Consider the following 19,675-nt stretch of genomic DNA (forward strand, 5'->3'; position numbering starts at 1 on the left):
TTGCTGTTGAGAAGGCCTTCATTGCTTTGCCTGTGATCTTTCTTTTCGTGTCCCTCTGGAAGTTTTATGGTTCATCTATTTATCCTGCAGTTCATGATAGTCTTGGATAGATAGATCCTTAAGAGGATTTCCATTGCTTCTACCAAATACTTGGGGGTATTACCATCTGAATTTAATCTGAATTAAACTCCTGGCTACAAGTTTATCAGACCATTTAGGTAGTCTGAATTTGGGCCACAATTTTATGTGAGGGCTGACTCATTGTTTCAAATTCTCAGTGGAAATATTTCTCTTCTCTACTCCCGCCCAAGTTTGAAATGGTTTATTTCTCATGTGATCCACTTGAAGTGCTATAGGGGTCTCTTTCTAATTTACTCTTACACTGAAGGTATAGTTTTTTTTATTTTATGTTATTTATTTATTTTTAAAGATTCATTTATTTATTTGAAAGACAGAATTATAGCAAGAGAGGGAGGGAGGGGCAGAAGGAGGGAGGGAGAGAGAAAGAGAGTTTCCACCCACTGGTTTACTCCCCACATGGCTGCAACAGCCAGGGCTGATTTAGGCCAAAGCAAAGCAGGGAGTCAGGAGCCTCATCTAGGTCTCCCGCATGGGTGGCAGGGGCTCAAGCACTTGGGCCATCTTCCACTGCTTTCCTAGGTCATTCAGCAGGGAGCTTGATAGTAAAGGACACAAACTGATACCCTTATGGGATGCTGATGTTGGAGGTGGTAGCTTTACCTGCTATGCCACAGCACCAGCCTCGGAAGATATAACTCTTTGGAAGCCTATAATCTGGTAAGAGGAGAATTAATCAGACTTTCCACCTTGTAGTTATGGGCTTTGTCCTCAAAATGCTGTGAAAATCAAAGCCTGTACTCCACTGGTTTGACAAATGGGCTTAGGAAAACAGTGTAACACTTACCTTTCAAGGGTCCTGTCTGCACGTCATCCATAGCCTTGGATTGCCTTACTTCCTTGTTTGATGATTTTAGTTATTTCCAGCAGTTCAGATACCTATTCTATCATCTTCCTGGAAATGAAAGTCTATGTCACCTTTCTAAAGCTCAATTTCCTCATCTGAAAAATGAGGATAATAGTATTCTCTTCATAGTACTGTGAAGCCTAAGTGAGATTATTACTAACTGTAAAGCTCTTAACTGTTTATTCATTGTAAACATTTATCTTCACTTTTATTTGAAATTGAGGGAGGGAAGGGGGGAGGAAGGGGGAGATAGAGGCAGAGAAAGAGAAGTATTTGTCATCTATTGGTTCACTCAACAAATGACTTCAATGGTGAAGCCAGGAGCCAGAAACTCCATACAGGTCTCCTACATGAGTGGCAGGGACATCATGTGATTATCATAAAAATCAGATAAATAGATCAGATAATCAGATGACTATCTGATTATGTACTACTGCCTTCCCGGCCACATTAGCTGATAGTTGGCTCAGAAGCCAAGCAGCTGGGACTCAAACTGGTTCTCCAATACGGGATGGTGGTGTCGTGAGCTGTGGCCTAACCCACTCTTTGCTACAGTGCTGGCCAGCTTACTCATTTTTTTTTTAAAGTGACATATGACATTCTCAAAGTCTAAAAATGAGTTGCAGTATTTTCCTTTTTTTAATAAGCATATGGCACATAAAAACCAGGAAATGAAGAGGATATGAATAATCTGAGGTCCTGACACATTATATGCTTACTATATTAAGAAATATAGTTGGTCCCTTCCATTTTAAAAATTTCCATTTCAAATGAGAACCAAGTAACTAAACATCATTAGTAGCCTAGATCTTCATTGAGAACATGGGGTTTATTGAAGGGAAACTCTCAATTAATTTATGCCTTTTGTGAAACAGAATTTGGAAACACCCCTTTCCCTGTAATCAAAAATAACTCAAAATGGATATAGAACAGGTATTTTCTCTTTTAACAAATTAGGCTATTCCCTAATTTTTACTGTTTTCTATTGTCACAGAGCTGAATTGTATGAGAAAGTATTTTTTGAAATTAATAGATATGTTTACTCCAAACAACTTCTCTTTATTTTTTTAAAAAATTTTTTCATTTTTTTAATATATGTGAAAGCCAGAATGGCAGGTGCACGTACGTGTCGCTCCCCCTCTTCGTGGAGGAGCAACACTGAACCCTGCGCTGTTCTTTCGTCTGCTCGGCCCTCCCCGGGTTTGCTGCTGGTTCTTCCCGGGTTGGCTACTATCCCTTCCACCTCCGTGGAAGGGCAGTTCCCCCTGGCCGCATTCCCCACTTCCGCAGGGGAGCGGCACACCGCCGGCCGGTTCTCTCGGGGGCTGCACGGGTTCCCTTAGATGTTCCCCATAGATGTTCCTGGTGCATGCCGTCTCTCTCCTCCTTTATAGTCCTCCTCCGCCAATCCCAACTCGGCTGAGTACGCTGCTCTCCAATCAGGAGCAAGTCCTACAGTTAATTGGTTGAACTGGAGGCAGCTGTGCGGAAGCTGTTTACTTCTCTCCCAGCGCCATATTGTGGGAGAGCAGATGCATAGAATAAGTCCTAATTCGAGCAACTTAGTCTAGTCCGGATTGCTCCCCACAGATCCCCCTTTCTTTTTATTTTTTGGCGTTGATACGCGCCTGTCTTCGGTGTCCCGCAGCACACACTCTGCTGTACTTGCTAGAGTTGCCACAGGCTCTTACAAGTCCTATCAATCAGGAAAACCGAATCCGGGTCCTCTCTTCGCCATTGTGAGGAGGTTTTTAGGCGCTGATGCGTGCCTGTGTTCGGTGCCCTGCAGCGCATGCTCTGCTCTGCCCGCAGGGGCTTACAAAACCTATCAGGCAAACCGAATCCAAGCCTTCTCATTGCCTTATTGTGGGGGAGACTTATTAGTGTTGGTTCGTGCCTATCTTCGGTGACCTGCAGCTCATACTCTGGTCGAGCTTTGCTGGCGCTTACCGCCTTAAATCAGGCAGACCGAATCCAAGCCTCCTAATTGTTGCATTGTGGGGAAGCTTTACTGATGTTAATTCGTGCTTGTCTTCGATGACCTGCGGCTAGCCGCCCAGGTGCTCATCGCCTCACTAATCGGGCAGACCGAATCCAAGCCTTCTAATTGGCATGTTGAGGGGAGGCCTTATTTTTCTCTATTTCTCTATCTCCGGGCATTCCTACCTCTCCCATTTCACTTCTATCTTCCAGCATTCCCATTTCTCTTTTACTTCACTTCCAAACTTCTGTTTCTCTTATCCCTGCGGCTTTCCGGCACCTCGCCCCGCCGGCGGGTTCCTGGCTCTGCGCCGCTTCAGCCCGCGCGCCTCTCTCATCTGCGCAGCTTCCCGGCTTTGCGCGGCTCGGGTTCGCGCGCTCCGCGGTCTCCACGCTTAACCCTTTCGCGTCTGAACCACGGCCTACGCCAGCGTTCCCTATCTATTCACGCCCCGTGCTCTCTCTGCACGCGGCGGCTTCCGCGAGTAACACAGCGTAGCTTGCGTCTCCGCCACTAGGATTCAATCTAAGTTCCCCGGGCTAGCCTGGCGAATTCAACCCAGCGTACGTCTCCGCCCCACGGTTTGGCTTCCCGTCCTTTGCTCCCCGGGCTAATCAGACGGATCCCAATCTGGCTTGCGTCTCAGCTTCTGGTTTTAACTTTTCGCCCCCTATTCCCGGGCTAACTTGAGAATCCCAAAGTGGCTTTCGTTTCCGCCTTGGCCTGCCCCCCGCGGCTTCAATTTCCCTAACATTTTTCTCTACCCGGTATGTTTCCCCAAGCTTTCCTCCAACAATACTCCTCCCTCATTTCTCCTGGCCTCTCCCCACAGTCCGCGTCCGAGTCTGTTTGTTCTAGCTTTCACTTTCTGGCCTCTCCCCACAGTCCGCGTCTGAGTCTGTGCCTAGGCTTTCAATAGCTTCTTCCGGCTCCTTTTTCGTCCGGCTTTTCCCTAGGCTGTTTCGAGTCTATGCCTAGGCTTTCAATAGCTTCTTCCGGCTCCTTTTTCGTCCGGCTTTTCCCTAGGCTGTTTGCTAGTTTCTCTCTCCGATATTTTCCCTAGTTCTTCCCGTTTCTTCCCTCCTAAGTTTCATATCCGTCCTAAGTTTCCTATCCGAGTCATTTCTTCCCTCCTAAGTTTCCTATCCGAGTCAGGTTTCCTATCCGAGTCACGGCACCATTATGTCGCTCCCCCTCTTCGTGGAGGAGCAACACTGAACCCTGCGCTGTTCTTTCGTCTGCTCGGCCCTCCCCGGGTTTGCTGCTGGTTCTTCCCGGGTTGGCTACTATCCCTTCCACCTCCGTGGAAGGGCAGTTCCCCCTGGCCGCATTCCCCACTTCCGCAGGGGAGCGGCACACCGCCGGCCGGTTCTCTCGGGGGCTGCACGGGTTCCCTTAGATGTTCCCCATAGATGTTCCTGGTGCATGCCGTCTCTCTCCTCCTTTATAGTCCTCCTCCGCCAATCCCAACTCGGCTGAGTACGCTGCTCTCCAATCAGGAGCAAGTCCTACAGTTAATTGGTTGAACTGGAGGCAGCTGTGCGGAAGCTGTTTACTTCTCTCCCAGCGCCATATTGTGGGAGAGCAGATGCATAGAATAAGTCCTAATTCGAGCAACTTAGTCTAGTCCGGATTGCTCCCCACACGTACGCACATACACACACACAGAGTCTTTCATCATCACTTGTTCACTCCTCAAATGTCTGCAAGAGCCAGCATTGGACTGGGCTAAAGCTAGGAGCCTGGAACTCAATCCAGGTCTCCCACATAGGTGGCAGTGACCCAAGTACTTGAGTCATCATCTGCTCACTCCTAGATGCATTAGCAGGGAGCTGGTTTTGAAGTAGAGGTGGAGGATGGACTCAATCCCAGGCATTCCAACATGGGATGTGGGTGTTCCAAGCAGCAGTGCCTGTTCCGCATTCTCTTCAAAAACAATTTCCACCAGCACCAAATAGTTATTGCAGAGGCTCAAATCTCTCTCTGAAAGGTGACGTGCTGCTGGGGCCCTCTCAGGGACACTTCTTTAGCAGGTGCATTGTGATATTCTTCACAGCCAGCATGGTCTCTGTACAGGTAGGTTTGATGAGCATCTCTGGGAGTAAAAATCCAAAATGCCCCGTGTCACGTAACTCAAAGGCAAATGAGTAGGGTATTCCATTTTTGTAGGCCCAATCCATTGAGTTCCCAGAGCTCACATCTAAAAGTTAAAAAATAAAAGTTAGCCTCACTAGACAGTCTAATTTTTCTAAATGTATACACAGAACTTGCTTATTAAGCTGTACTAAATCCCTTCAATGAAACACCCCTTCAAAAGCATGATTTAAAAGTTATTCCTTGGCGTCTGGCTCATGGGACTTGTGAATCATACTTGCTGACATCTTTGAGGATCTAGACTAAGTATTAATGTTTTGCCAGGATGATGACCTCAAAATCAACTTAATTCTAATAACATTTATCTCCTCCTTCACTTCATTTACACATAAGTGACCTACACCAAGGGCTTCTAAAAATATGTATTTCCATTTTATTTGAAAGGCAGAGAGTAGGAAAGACAGAGGGAGATCTTCCACCTGCTGGTTCTCTCTTCAACTGTCAGCAACGGACAGAACTGACTTGAGTTGAAGCGAGGAGTCTGGAACTTTCCTGGAGTCTCCCACACGAGCGGCAGGAAACCAAGTACTTGAGCCATCATCTGCTACTTCCCAGGGTACATTAGCAGGAAGTTGGGCCAGAAGGGAAGGAGTTGGAACTTGAATCAGGCTCTCTGTTATCAGGGGGCATCCCAAGTGGCAATGTAGTTGTTGGGCCAAATGTCTTCCCCTTTTCTTTTTCTTTTTTTAGTTCTTATCATTCAGTTCTTCTCCACTTCCAAGGTTGAGAATAAAATTCTATGGCCCAAAAGCCTCATTTCTCCTACCTCCCCTATATTCCAACTTCTGCAAAATTTGGTTTTTGTCTCAGGTTTGTAATTTCCAGACTCCTCCCTGCATTCATATAGTTTTATTTGACTCTCTGCTTGGTCATGGTCATTATTTCATTGAATTTCTCACCAGATCCTTAAACCATATCTTCTCTGTCTCTATTCTGCCTTTGTGTTGCCAATCCTCAACCCTTAGTCCAGTTTCTACCTCTACGTGAATGTGCTAGAGAAAGTCCTTTAATAGATAGATTTAGGCCGGCACCGGGGCTCAGTAGGCTAATCCTCCGCCTTGCGGTGCTAGCACACCAGGTTCTAGTCCCGGTTGGGGCGCCAGATTCTGTCCCGGTTGCCCCTCTTCCAGGCCAGCTCTCTGCTGTAGCCTGGGAGTGCAGTGGAGGATGGCCCAAGTGCTTGCACCCCATGGGAGACCAGGAGAAGCACCTGGCTCCTGGCTTCGGATCAGTGCAGTGTGCCAGCCGCAGCGCTCCAGCCGCGGCGGCCATTGGAGGGTGAACCAATGGCAAAAGGAAGACCTTTCTCTGTCTCTCTCTCTCTCACTGTGCACTCTGCCTGTTGAAAATTAAAAAAAAAGATATATTTATTTATTTATTTTCATTTTATTTGAAAGGCAAACAGACAGAGAGTGAGAGAGAGACACACAGGGAGATACCTTCCATCCGCTCATTCACTCCTTAACTGCCTGCAACAGCTGGGGCTGAGCCAGGCTGGAGCAGGAACCTGGAACTCAATCTGAGGCTTTCATGTAGGTAGCAGGGACCCAAGCACTGAAGCCATCACTGCTGCTTTCCAGGATGTATATTATCAGGAAGCTGGATTGGAAACAGATGAGCCAGAACTTGAAGCGGGCACTACAAAATGAGATGCAGGCATGCCAAGTGGTGACACAAGCCACTGCATCAAACACCCACCCCTAGAGAAAGCTTTGGCTGAGTAGATATCCTGTGAGTTCACAGTCTAATCACAATGTCTTTTTCTTCTCCCCATGCTGCTCACACTCTTCTGTATAGCTTTTTACTTACAGAACCTTTTCCATTCTCTTCCGTCCTGCCCCTCACTTTGCCACTTTCCCCCGTCACTTCCTCTACTAACAGAGCCCTCTGCCTCTTCTCCATCTAGCTCAGAGGGAAAGCGTTGTTTGTTTTCTGTGTGCATCACCTCTTGATACCATTTGCTATTGTGTTTTCTGGGCATGAGATAATGCTTTTTCTAGGACCTCGTTTCATGGATTCATTCCCTCTCTCGCACCTGCATTGACCAAGAGACTCAAGGACTCCCTTATTTTTATAATGTTATAGTTTTAAATAATCATTAAAATTTATTTATTTGAAAGTCAGAGTGACAGAGAGAGGGAAAAACAAAGTGACATCTTCTATCTGCTGGTTTGCTCCCTAACTATTCATAGTATCTGGGGCTAACCTAGGCAGAAACCAAGAGCTAGGACCTCCTCACAGGTCTCCCACATGAGTGGCAGGGTCCCAATCACTCGATTTATCGTCTGCTGATCCAAGACTTATCAGCAGGAGCTGGATCAGAAGTACAGAAGCTGGAACTTGAAGCAGGCTCCTGAATGTGGGATGTGGGCATCCCAAGTGGCAACTTAATCTGTTCTACCCCAATGCCCACTCCAAGGCCACCTTTCTTTTAGCACTTCCTTCTCATGGTTCTGCTATATACTCTGGGTTACCGTGCTCTTTTTCTCTTTCCTTTTGCTTTAGGATTCAAAGGAGAATCCCTCTGTGTTGCTTCTAAATCCTGAACCACTTTCAGCCTGGTTAGTGCCTCTACCTATTACATTTTGCTCTTAAAGGTTGTCAACGATTGCGTCCAATGTTCTTTTCTGGTTTTTGTTTTCCCTTCAGGCCCTCCTTTGCACTTCTCCATAGCACTCAACATCACTGAACTTAATATGGCTGAACAATCTGTACTGGCAACACTCTTCTCCCGGCTCCTGTGACCTCCCCCAGGAGAAAGCACAGGTGCCGAAGATAGACTGCTGGTGTGGGCAGTATCCAATCCTACTACCTGACTTCCCTGTGCCTTGGTCTCTGCTTCTTTTTTATTTAAGAATTAAATTTACTTTTGTCTATCTGAAGGCAGAGAGACAGAGAAGAGAGAGAGAAACAGAGAGAAAGGGAGGGAGTGAAGGAAAGGGAGTGGGGAGTGAGAGACAGACAGCCAGAGATCTTCCATCCACTGGTTCATTCCCCAAATGTCCAAACCTAGAGGCTGGGCCAGGCTGAGTCCAGGAGCCAGGAACTCAACCTGAGTCTCCCATGTGGGTGGCAGGGACCCAATTACTTGGGCCATCACTTGTGGCCTCCCAGAGAGTATATTAGCAAGAAGGTAGAATCAGGAGCAGTACTGAGACTCCAACCCAGGTACTCTGATGTAGGGTGGCATCATCCCAAGAAGCAGCTTAACCAATGTGCCAAACACTTGTCCCTCTCTTTTTGAAAAAGACATTGATAATACGAGCTACACACAGCTATTGTGAAAATTAAATGAACTAATAGAACACTAGAAAGTGCTTACGATATATTAGTTGTTATTTTGCATCTTTACACCCCAAAGTGTGTAGTATGTCATTTTTAGCGTAATGGACTCTTAGTCATTTATTAAAAGGATAAATACCTCAAAGAAAAATCTTTGTATACTTTTTTCTGAAATTTATATGATCCAGTTTGCTATAATGTGATTTTATTATTACATTTCCAGAGCATGTTCATTTACTCAAATAATAATACCTTTTATGACAATGTTGTAATATAATAAATATAATATATAATGTGTCCTAGGACAAGGTAGAGTTGGAATCTTTATGTGATGGTAACAGTTAAATGATTCTGCTGCTTTTGATTCCCTTTGCTTTGAATAAGGACAGAAGATAGGTTGTGGCTTCTGTGTCCCTCTGGTTAGAGTTCACTGGAACAACAAACAGTAGTCATGGTAGCCAAAGTCAGAGACAATGTGTGCTGACACTTATTACGTCATGGTGATGCGACAGGCTCGTTTCTATGGTAACAGATAGCTCTCAGCAAATATAATACTATGATTGTGCCTTTGTACCTAGCTGCAAAAGTAAACTATGTTACTAACATTTCTATAAATATTATGTGGATATTCGGTGGTAATGTGATTTTGTAAAATGCTATATTTTCCCCTCCATCAGGATGACTATTGAAAAACAGTTAAAAAAATGTCAGCATGAGACCAGTAATCAAGGACTTGGAAAAACAAACCTACTGATACGTGTGACACTCTCATTATTAGGATAAACTTATTTGACAAACAATGTTAATTGGTACGCTAAGCTTTTCTTCTGAAGGCTTATGACACTAAGCTTTTCTTCTGAATGGTAAGACATCAGGAATATAATGACAAGTAGATTAAAGAAATCAAGAAATGTACTACCTCAGGGGGGAGTATAATGAGACGTCACAGCATATATAAGATATATAAACATACACACAGCAAGTATGTGTGTTCATCTTCATATGCACACATAGTCAGATATACTTGATTTCTTATTATATTTTCCAAACACAGTAAATGAATTTTTGAGTTCCAAAGGCCATGCCAACTAACCCAGGGCAATTTTTCGTGTTACAGTGGTAGAAATGGAAGCCCAGGATTGATAAATGTCTTGGCCAGGATGACATACCTGGCAGAACTAGGACTCAATCCACAACTTATGACTCTGTTCAAGTTCTTTCCATATACTCATTGGCTCTTTATTTCATATAATAGAAAAAATACTTAACATCAGTTTTTAAGGGAAAATTCACCTGAAGCTGCTAGGTCAGGAGTAGTATTTTATAACAAGAATCGTGGGGAAAGAACAAAATGGAAGCTGTTGCAGGGCTGACACATTTACTTCATTATCATCCCAAGGCCCATTTCCACCCTCACAGTAGCTACAATTGCTTAAGGAGCCCATTTTGGTACTTTCTACTGTCATAGATCTCAGTTCAACTTGTACTCATTACTGCATGCTTAGCATAGTCTCTGCTTAGAATTTGTTTAAATTGGTACAGTGATTTCTGTCAAGCTGTGTAAAACTAATCAGATGTAAACTCCCTCCATCTTCCTTGGCTAATTTGATAGTTCCTAAAAGTTTCACTTTAGGGAGAACCCACTTTCTTCTTTTTAAAGGGAAGTCATGATACAGGATATTGGTTCAAGAGAGAGGATCCTAATACAACGTACACAGGAAACTTACACAAGGTTCTTGAGGCAGGTCCATATTTGTACTGTGCCCCATGCACGGACCGAAGTGCTTTCACAGCTTTATAAGCTGCATATTCCTGTAATGGAAAATGGAGATACTATATCCCTATATTCTTGCATTGAAACTTTCAGAAACACCAGCATGAACAATGAGGAACATGTTAGTTAACAGATATATTTCATAATAACATCATATTACTCTTATTCATGCTCTATTTTGCAACATGTTTTAGAATACATTTCCGTCATTTGATACATACCCACAACAAGCTAGTGATCAGTAATAGTTCCATTTTACAGGTGAGAAAAGGAAGGCTCAGTGAGGTTAAGTGGGTATGCTGGGGTGACACAGCACAAAGATTGAGCTGGCATAAGTACCCATATTTTTAGAGGCTGATCTAGTGTTCTGTTGTCTTCACTTTAGCTCAGATAAACCTATTTCTACAAATTATAAAATGTTTGTCAGTTTTATACTTAACTCATATTTAGCAATGTGCTTGTATATAAGAGATACTTAAATATATTTTATATGCATGTTGAATAAGCATGACTTTGCAGGGGTACTGAGATAATCATGTTGGAGATGAATATTTGCTGCAGTAGTTAAGACTCTGCTTAGGACACCTGCATCCCATATCAGAGTGCCCGAGATTGTGTCCTAGCTTTGCTTCTGTCTCCGGCTTCCTGATGATGTACACCCTCAGAGACAGTAGGTGATTTTTCAAGTGGCTGGGTCCCTAACACCCATGTGGGAGACCTGGGTTGAATTCTGGGCTCCTGGCATTGGCATGGCTCAGTGCCAACTGTTGTGGGCATTTTGGGGAGTGAACCAGTGAATGGGGGAATTTCTGTTTCTCTGCCTTTCAAATAAATAAAAAAAATTTAAGGAAGAATTATATTGGTTCTTGAGTGTATGTTTCAGTGGATATGTACAAGGTATTTATAACATAGCTGAGTCAATTAAGAAACGCTTCAATTCAGTAAGAATGACTTGTCCTATGTGTCTATCTCTCCTGGGAATGGGAGCAACCATTTCAAACATGACCTCTAAGGTTACAGGAGCTTCTCACACTGTTAGATCAGGTACACTAAGATGCAGCAATTCAAAGCTGGAACTCTTCCTACTAATGTCAAAAATTAGGAAAACACTTGACACAATCTAATTACTAAAAGGGGGGATATTCTAACATGAATGGGAATGAGCCTGACTCTCCACTAAAACATTTCCAGACGGTATAAAAGCCCTAGTTTCAAAAAGGAGGTAGAGAAGTATTGGATGACCAGGGAAACGAAAAGAAGTATGCTGAAACCAGTATACAAATCTCCCATTTCAATTTGCTTATGAATAATTTAATACTTTAATTGAAGAACCCCAGACAACATGGTGGTGTGTGTTCACACTGCTGCCCTCTTTCAGCTCAGGGATGCAAAAGGTAGATTTTGTAGCAAATGCCACCCTTTGTGAATATTCAAGGACCAGGCTGCAGGAGCTGGCAGTCTCTTTATTATTGAACTCACTGGTGATGACATTCTTCTTGCGGTAGCCAACAGAAAAGGAATGTAAATACCATAATGATACATCTTTGTGGAGAATGTTCTGAGATTTGAACATCTCCTCCAATGGGTGTAGCAATAGTCCATGGCAAAAGCAGATATTTCTACATTTAGAAGTTTACTGCATTCTGATGGTGCGGAGATCTTTGTTCCTCATTGCTTTAATGATGGAACCCAAGTTAAAAATGTATTTTACAAAAAGATAACCACTTTACTTACTTCACACAAAGCGTATGCATAGTTTTAGTGTTTTGATGTCATAGCACTTCTGCTGTTCAGGTAGAGGTACATGTTGATAAGCTATTTAACAAAAGAGTAGGAATTTTATCTATTTTTGCAAGAATTATTTTCTAGGGTGGAACAGCTGGATACCTATTTGAAGGAATTTACTTAGGGGCCAGTGTCAAGGCATGGTGGATTGAGCCACAACCTGTGATGCCAGTATCTCAGATGGGTGCCTGTTCAAGTCCCGGCTGCCCCACTCTGATCCAACTCCCTGCTATTGTGCCTGGAAAAGCAGAGGAAGATGGCAAGATGGCCCAGAAAGTTGCTAACCATGTGGGGGACCTGGATGAAGTTCAAGCTCCAGACACTGGCCTGGCCTACCCTGGCTATTGTGACCATTTGGGGAAGGAACCAGTGGATGGAAGCACTCTCTCTCTCTCTCGTTTCTCCCTGTCTCTAACTCTGCCTTAAATAAGTAAAGTAAATCTTTTCTTACAAGAGTATGCTTAGTGATTCCTCCTTTCTCCATTATTTTCTTTTTCCAGTTGTCTGAAAGGACCTAGCCCCCATCTCCTCCTAGTCCTCAGCTTAGTAAGGAGTATATTTTTATTTAAATATTTCTATATTTAAAGCAACTTAAAGAATGGCTTAAATGTTAGCAGAAACACAGTCTCTTACACATGAATGGGATGGTTTTGAATAATTTTTAATAGGATTTAATGGCTTCTAGTTAACATTCAGGGAATAATGAAGGTTTTGAGAATTATAATCTTAGATTTATGATTTGGTTTATGCTTAGCCCACTCCAAGATTTTTCAACATGGCACAATTGGCAGTTAGAGACTGACTAATTCTTTGCTGTGGGGGCCCCATCCTGTACTTTATAAGATGTTTAGTAGCATCCTTGCCCTCTACCCACTAGATGTAATAAGATCCCTTATAACTGTTATGATAATCAAGAATATCTCTAGAGATTGCCAAATGTCTGTTGGGAGGCAAAATCATCTGTGGTTGTAAACCACTGATCTATCTTTATCCATATCCTCGGATATAAGACAAAGGGAAGATAGGCCGAACTCATGGTGGGAGGATGAATCTAAAATATGGAGAACATTCTCACGTAATAGTTTTTTTTTTTTTTTTTTTGACAGGCAGAGTTAGACAGTGAGAGAGAGAGACAGAGAGAAAGGTCTTCCTTCCGTTGGTTCACCCCCCAAAATGGCCGCCACAGGCAGCACTGCACCAATCCGAAGCCAGGAGCCAGGTGCCTCCTCCTGGTCTCCCATGAGGGTGCAGGGCCCAAGGACCTGGGCCATCCTCCACTGCCTTCCCGGGCCACAGCAGAGAGCTGGACTGGAAGAGGGGCAACCGGGACAGAACCGGCGCCCCAGCCAGGACTAGAACCCGGGGTGCAGGCACTGCAGGTGGAGGATTAGTCTAGTGAGCTGAGGCGCCGGCCAATAGTTTTAATATGTTTGTTATTCCACCTCATTTGTTGTAAAAACATAAGTATTATGCCCATTTAGGAACATTTTCCCACAGAAATATTGATATACAGGGCTTTTAAGGTTCCAGGCCAACAAAAACAACAGCAGCAACAAGAAAAACAAAAAGAAGAAAGCTATTGACCCACCAAGCAGCTAAATAGCTCTATAGAAATAACTATCGCCTGTACCGTATTCCTAAACAGGGAATTTGCTCAGAATTCTTGCCATGTCAAGAACAGAGTTGCTTTCTGGACTTTCCCTAGGCCCTCTTCTAGTCTCCTCATGTTCCCCATTCCTTCTAGGTCTTGTACATCTAACAGAGGAATTTCTGAAATCCCAGGAAATTTGCGCAGTATCTGGAGTTCAAGGTATAAAGAGAAAGAGGACGCTTCTCTTTTATAAAAACTTTCATTCAAGTATAACATTGTAGTGTACTAAAAAACCTCTGATTTGGTCTCTGTCCCTGATTCTGGCACATTGTTCCTTTGGAGTGATGAGTGCCTTTCGTATGTTAATGAGATGACTGTTGGCTGGGGGTCGCTAGGTAGCTTTAGGACAGGGGCTAGTCCAAATCATATCATAAGCCTCTGAGGTGGGGGAGAGGAGCCAGAAATTCAATCCATGACCAGTGGCAATGATTCACGCAACTCTGGCTATGTAATGAGGCCTCCATGCAATCTCCTAAACAATGGGGTTTGGAGAGCTTCTGCATTGGTGAACACACCAAAGTGCTGGGAGGAGGGCACAGAGGAGGCACGGAAGCTTTGGTCAGCGCCCACCTGACCCCTCTCCTCACCTTGCCTTGCACATCTCTCACTGTAGTTGTGTGTTTTATAGTAAACTGGTAATAGTAAGTAAAGCACATTCCTAAGCTTTGCAAGTCATTCTAGTGAACTTTTGAAAACTGAGGTGAAGTGTTTAGCCTAGCAATTAAGACACCATATCAGAGTACCTGGGTTCGATGCCCAGATCAGCTTCCTTATCCCAGCTTCCTGTTAATGTACACCTTGGGAGGCAGCAGATGATGGCTCAAGTGCTTGGGTCCCTGCAACTTAATTGGGAGTCCTGGACAGCATTGCATTCCTGGCTCCCGGCTTGGGCTCTGGCCCAGCCCCAGCCTCTGTAGGCAATGGGGAAGTGAATCAGCAGATGAATGTTTTCTCTTTATTTTTGTTTCTCTGCCTCTCAAATAAAAAAAAAAAAAAAAAAGAAGGAGAAGAAAAAAACAAACATCCAAGGTGGGAACCTGTGACTCTGTAGCCAGTTTGGACAGAAGTGTGGATAACCTGGGATCCCCTACCTACTTGAGACTGACATCAGCTATGAGAATAGACTTGGGGGACTGAGTCCTTAAACCTGTGGAATCTGGTGCTAACTCTGGGTAATCAATGTCAGAATGGGATTGAATTGTTGGACAGCCAGCTCTTGTCAGAGGAAGGGGTACTGAAAGAGATATCACACATTTGGTAGAAGGAGAGGAAAAGAATCCTAAAAACACATACTGCAAATTACACTAATATTAAGTCTGTAGCTCAATGAAGGATCACAAACCAAACACATTCATGTAACCACTGTTGAAGTCAAGGAATAGAACAACATCAGTGACCCGGACACATTCTTGGAACTCCAGATCAATCAGCATGTTACCCCTCTTTTCCCTAAAAGTAATTGCTATTCTGACTTCTAACACTGTATGTTAGTTTTTGTTGGTTTTGAGCTTTATAGGCCTCTAGATTTTGACTTACTTTATGATGAATTATGCCCTACAGTGGATTGCTTGTTGGATTTCCAAGAAAAGGAGAGAAATGAACTCTGATTTTTCATTTTCAAGTAATCTTATGCCTGAAAGTCTGTTCATTCTTAGTACTAACTTGTCAGATACATGCCCAGGGACTTAGTGGCATTAAGCAAATAATGCTTATAAATTAAAGCTTGCTTTTAATTAATGAGAGCCAGACTATAATTTATGAATAATTATTTACTCAATAAATTTAATTATAGCTCTGCATATGTGACCCAAGCTATAATACTAATCAAATCCATCTTGACCTTTTCCATATAACCTGTGGTAAGAATTTAAATAGACTTGAAATGATTACATTTGAGAAGCAGGATAGTGGTTAAAAGCAACAATTCTGGAGTTAGAACAGTGGATGAATTCCAGCCATGATGCTTAGATGCTGGGCATTCTTAGTCTATTTCTCTGGGTCTCAGATTCCTCATTTGTAAAAGGGGAAACAATAAGATACCTCCTATTATTGTTAAGAATAAATGAATGAATATATGTAAAAACACTTAACAGAATAAGCACAATATGTGTTTCCAATATCATTAAACATTAAGGCTGACATACATATACAGGGTCAAATACTTACCACACAGCTAAAATTGGGGATAGTTGCGTATTTGTAAGAGTAGGGATACAGCAACATCTGAGCATATGCATGAAAGGAAAGGTAAGCTCTAATGTGCTTTCTGTGTTTTCGGAGGAAGTTGGCTACAGCCTTGACTTCTGGCTCAGACTCTGGGAAAGGACCGCAGTACGTATCGTCACAAGGGTGCACTGACGCTCCTTCAGCTGCAAGTCAGAGAAGAAATGTGGTGGGGGAGTACAGGAAGAATCAATCAGCAATGTTAAACTGTGCTTTTTCTCTTATTTCTTTAAACATATGGCATTATTCAGCAATTCACCTAGCTTCTCACTTACAGAAATCAATACTGAGAATTCCAGAGCGACTCAAGGCCCCCTGCATAACTGGAGGGCCTGAAGGGAATCTGTGTTCTATTTTTTTTTTTACCTGAATCTGTGCAAATCATTCTAAAAGGATGACTCTATCAGATGTCTTCTTTTGCTGGAGAACTAATTCTACACAGTCCCCCAGAGCAGGTTAGGCTCTCCATTTAAATGCTTCACAACGCCTGCACTTTCTCTTCAATACACTTATACTTAGTGTTCAATATTTACTCATTTAACATCCAACCAAAGTTTATACTCTTGTGGGTGCCTGGGATATACTAGAAACAACACAGGGAAAAAAAAAATCCCTGATCTAATAGAACCTACCTGCATTAGACTTTTTTCTTTGTGAGACACTAGTGCTCTGTGAAGACAGGGACTATGTCTTTTTTCCTGGGCACTTACCTGCTAAAACAATAGTGGGGTTAGTGTTCAACAAATATTGGTTGAGGGACCGGCACTGTGGCATAGTGGGGTAAAGCCACTGCCTGTAGTGATGGCATCCCATACGGGCACCAGTTCAAGTCCCGGCTGCTCCACTTCTGATCCAGTTCTCTGCTATAGCCTGGGAAGGCAGTAGAGAATGGTCCAGATCCTTGGGCCCCTGTACCCATATGGGAGACCTGGAAGAAGCTCCTGGCTCCTGGCTCCTGGCTTCAGATTGGCAAAGCTCCGGAAGTTGCTGCCATTTGGGGAATGAACCAGCAGATGGGAGATGTCTCTCTCTCTCTCTCTCTCTCTCTCTCTCTCTCTCTCTCTCTCTCCCTACCTTCTCTCTCTGTGTAACTCTGACTTTCAAATAAATAGATAAATCTTTAAAAAAAACACAAATATTGGTTGAATAAGTCAATGTCAGATCAAAAAAAAAGGCTAGACATCTGTAAAGATGTCAGGTAAGAAACAAATTTTTTTTTATTTAATGAACATAAATTTCCAAATTACAGCTTATGGATTACAATAGCCCCCCCCCCCCATAACTTCCCTCCCACCCACAATGCTCCCCTCTCCCACTCCCTCTTCCCTTCCCTTCACATCAAGATTAATTTTCCATTATCTTTATATACAGAAGATCAATTTAGCATATATTAAGTAAAGATTTCCACATTTTGCACCCACACTGAAACACAAAGTGTAAAATACTATTTGAGTACTAGTTATAGCATTAATTAAACACCTAAGAGTAATTGTGTATTAATTACAGAGCTCAACCAATAGTTTTAAGTAGAACATAAAATGCAACTTTTGTATTGTTGTGGCTTCTTCCCACCAACCTCCCTCCCATGGCCCTCTCCTCCCTCTCCCACTCCCTCTCCCATCCCGCAGAAACAAATATTAATAGAGCAATAAAATATAATCAGGTCAGAAATTATTCTGTAGACCATGCCTAAACATTTTTGATAATATTTAAAATCAACAATATCCAAATTGGTTTTGTAAAACTCAAGAGGCTTCTTCAGTTATTTTTGGCCAATTAAGACATCTTCCAAACTAAAATTTAAAAAATAATTTTATTTTTATTTTATTGAGAAACAGATAGAGAAATCTCATCTACTAGTTTACTCCCCAAATGCTTGTGAGTCAAGAAGTCAAGCTGGGCCTCCCATATGTAGGAGACAGGGACCCAAGTACTTGAACCATCCCTACTTCCTGCCAGGTGTGTATTAGCAGGAAGCTGGAATGGGGAGCTGAGTCAAGACTTGAACCCTAGCCACTCTAATAAGGGATGTGGGATGTGCCAAATGCCTACTCCAAGCTAGATTTTAATATTTTTATAAATTAAAATATTATCATATAGGGCATACTGATTAAGAGGTCCTTCCTTGGAGGAACAAAACTATGAATTGCTATAATAATCACAAAGTGTTATGGTTCTAAGAAATTTTGGAAATAATTACATTTTCTATAGTTATGTGCCATGCCGGCCATTACTATCATTCTCTCTCAAAAACGTACCTCCCCTACCTTGAAAGCAAACATTCTCTCCACAAACTAGTGGAAAATGTTTGGTAGTATGCGCTAGTCAAATTCTACTGAGCTGAACAGACAACAAATTCTAATCAGACTAACTCTTGAGGACATGAAGTGCTGTTTAAGCTGTAGGAGAGTCAGAGTCGAGAGGAGGAACTTACAGCAACTGGGTTTTCTCTCCTTTGAATCTCATTATGGACATGCCTTGGGAGCAAGTGGAGAATGGTTGAAAGCCAGAGTGTATATAAAAACTACAGCTGATGCTCTGAAAGGACTGTGAAAAATAAAGAGGTCTCTGTGGAACACCTGCATGAAGCACCGGAAAGGTGTGAATAGAAACACAGCAAATCATTCTAAAAGGAGCAGAGCTAACGAGCCAGAGAAACCAAGAATTTTCAACAATCCTAATAAATTTTCTCAAGGGCTTTTAGGAGGACACTGGAAACCAACAGGGACAATAAGTCATAAAAATATACCAATCAGATGTCGTTGAAACAAAAAGCTTAATTCACGGGTTGAATGAATACTGTTAATGAATTAATGAGTTAGAATAGGGTTTGAAACATTCCCAGAAATCATCAGGAAGGGATAAAGAATGTCAAAAATTAGAGAAAAATTAAAGGGCATGAAAAATAGACCGAGTTTCAATATGTGGTTAAAAAGGGTCTTAGAAAGGAAGAAAAAAATAAATATTTGAAAAATTGCTAATTAACATTTCCCCAGAATTAAGGAATGGCTGAAGAGACTTATTGTGCACCAAACAAAAGAGATACAGGATAAACAGCAATACTTTGAGATATTAAAATCAAATTTTAAGTAAAGGAAATAATTCCAGAGAGCAAAAAGCAGGTCATTTAGGAGAAGACAATAATCAGATTCACATTTGACTTTTCAGCAGGTATGCTAGATTAATATTTCCAAAGTATTTTTTGAAAAAGGAAATTTGGATCTGGACTTTAATATCTAGCTGACCTCTCATTGACATGTGAGAGTGAAAGAAAGATGATCTCTGGCATAAAAGGCTTCAAAGTTAGACTATAAACTGACATACTCTGAAAACACTCCTGGAGAAAGTAGTCCAACAAAATAATGAATAATTCCAGAAAATCCACTTGATAGGAGAATTACAGGGATGCCAGCAACTTAGTAATATATGCTATCCAAATAAGCAATGTCCAAAGGGCCAAAAAATGTATGGTAACTTAGGTATGAAATTCTGAGACAGAAAACTGATGGAAGGGTGGAGGGCAAGGGACCAGAAGTGGTAAAATAGCTGAGTTGTTGGTTTCTTTTGAAAAGCAGATACAGATAGTGATTAAGGTTAGAAACTGTTGTGAAAAACAGACCCAAGTATGGTTGTGAAGTAAGTAATAACAACCATCAGCAAAAGAACAATAGGACGGGGCAGGTGTTGTGGCACAGCAGGGGAAGCCTCCACTTGGGGAATCCGCATCCTGTGTTAGTGTCTGGTGTGAGTCCCGGCTGTTCCACTTCTGACCCAGCTCCCTGCTAATGCACCTGGGAAGCGGCAGGTGATGACTCAAGTACTTGGACTCCTGCCACACTC

At 42.6% G+C, this 19,675-nt stretch overlaps 1 protein-coding gene across 1 annotated transcript in view; it reads right to left on the reverse strand.

The window, feature by feature from the left end:
• Nucleotides 1-3,876: 3,876 nt before the first annotated feature.
• The window catches only part of CPA6 (carboxypeptidase A6), a 350,506-nt gene continuing 334,707 nt past the window's right edge, over nucleotides 3,877-19,675 (reverse strand). Inside the window, exons 9-11 of the mRNA XM_002710456.5 lie at nucleotides 15,779-15,981; nucleotides 10,130-10,214; nucleotides 3,877-5,166 (exon numbers count right to left, since the gene is read on the reverse strand). Coding sequence (XP_002710502.1) covers nucleotides 4,979-5,166; nucleotides 10,130-10,214; nucleotides 15,779-15,981 — 476 coding nt within the window. The 3' untranslated portion in view covers nucleotides 3,877-4,978. The remainder of the gene's footprint in view (nucleotides 5,167-10,129; nucleotides 10,215-15,778; nucleotides 15,982-19,675) is intronic.

This window comes from Oryctolagus cuniculus, chromosome 6, assembly GCF_964237555.1.
Source record: "Oryctolagus cuniculus chromosome 6, mOryCun1.1, whole genome shotgun sequence".
Lineage (NCBI taxonomy): Eukaryota > Metazoa > Chordata > Mammalia > Lagomorpha > Leporidae > Oryctolagus > Oryctolagus cuniculus.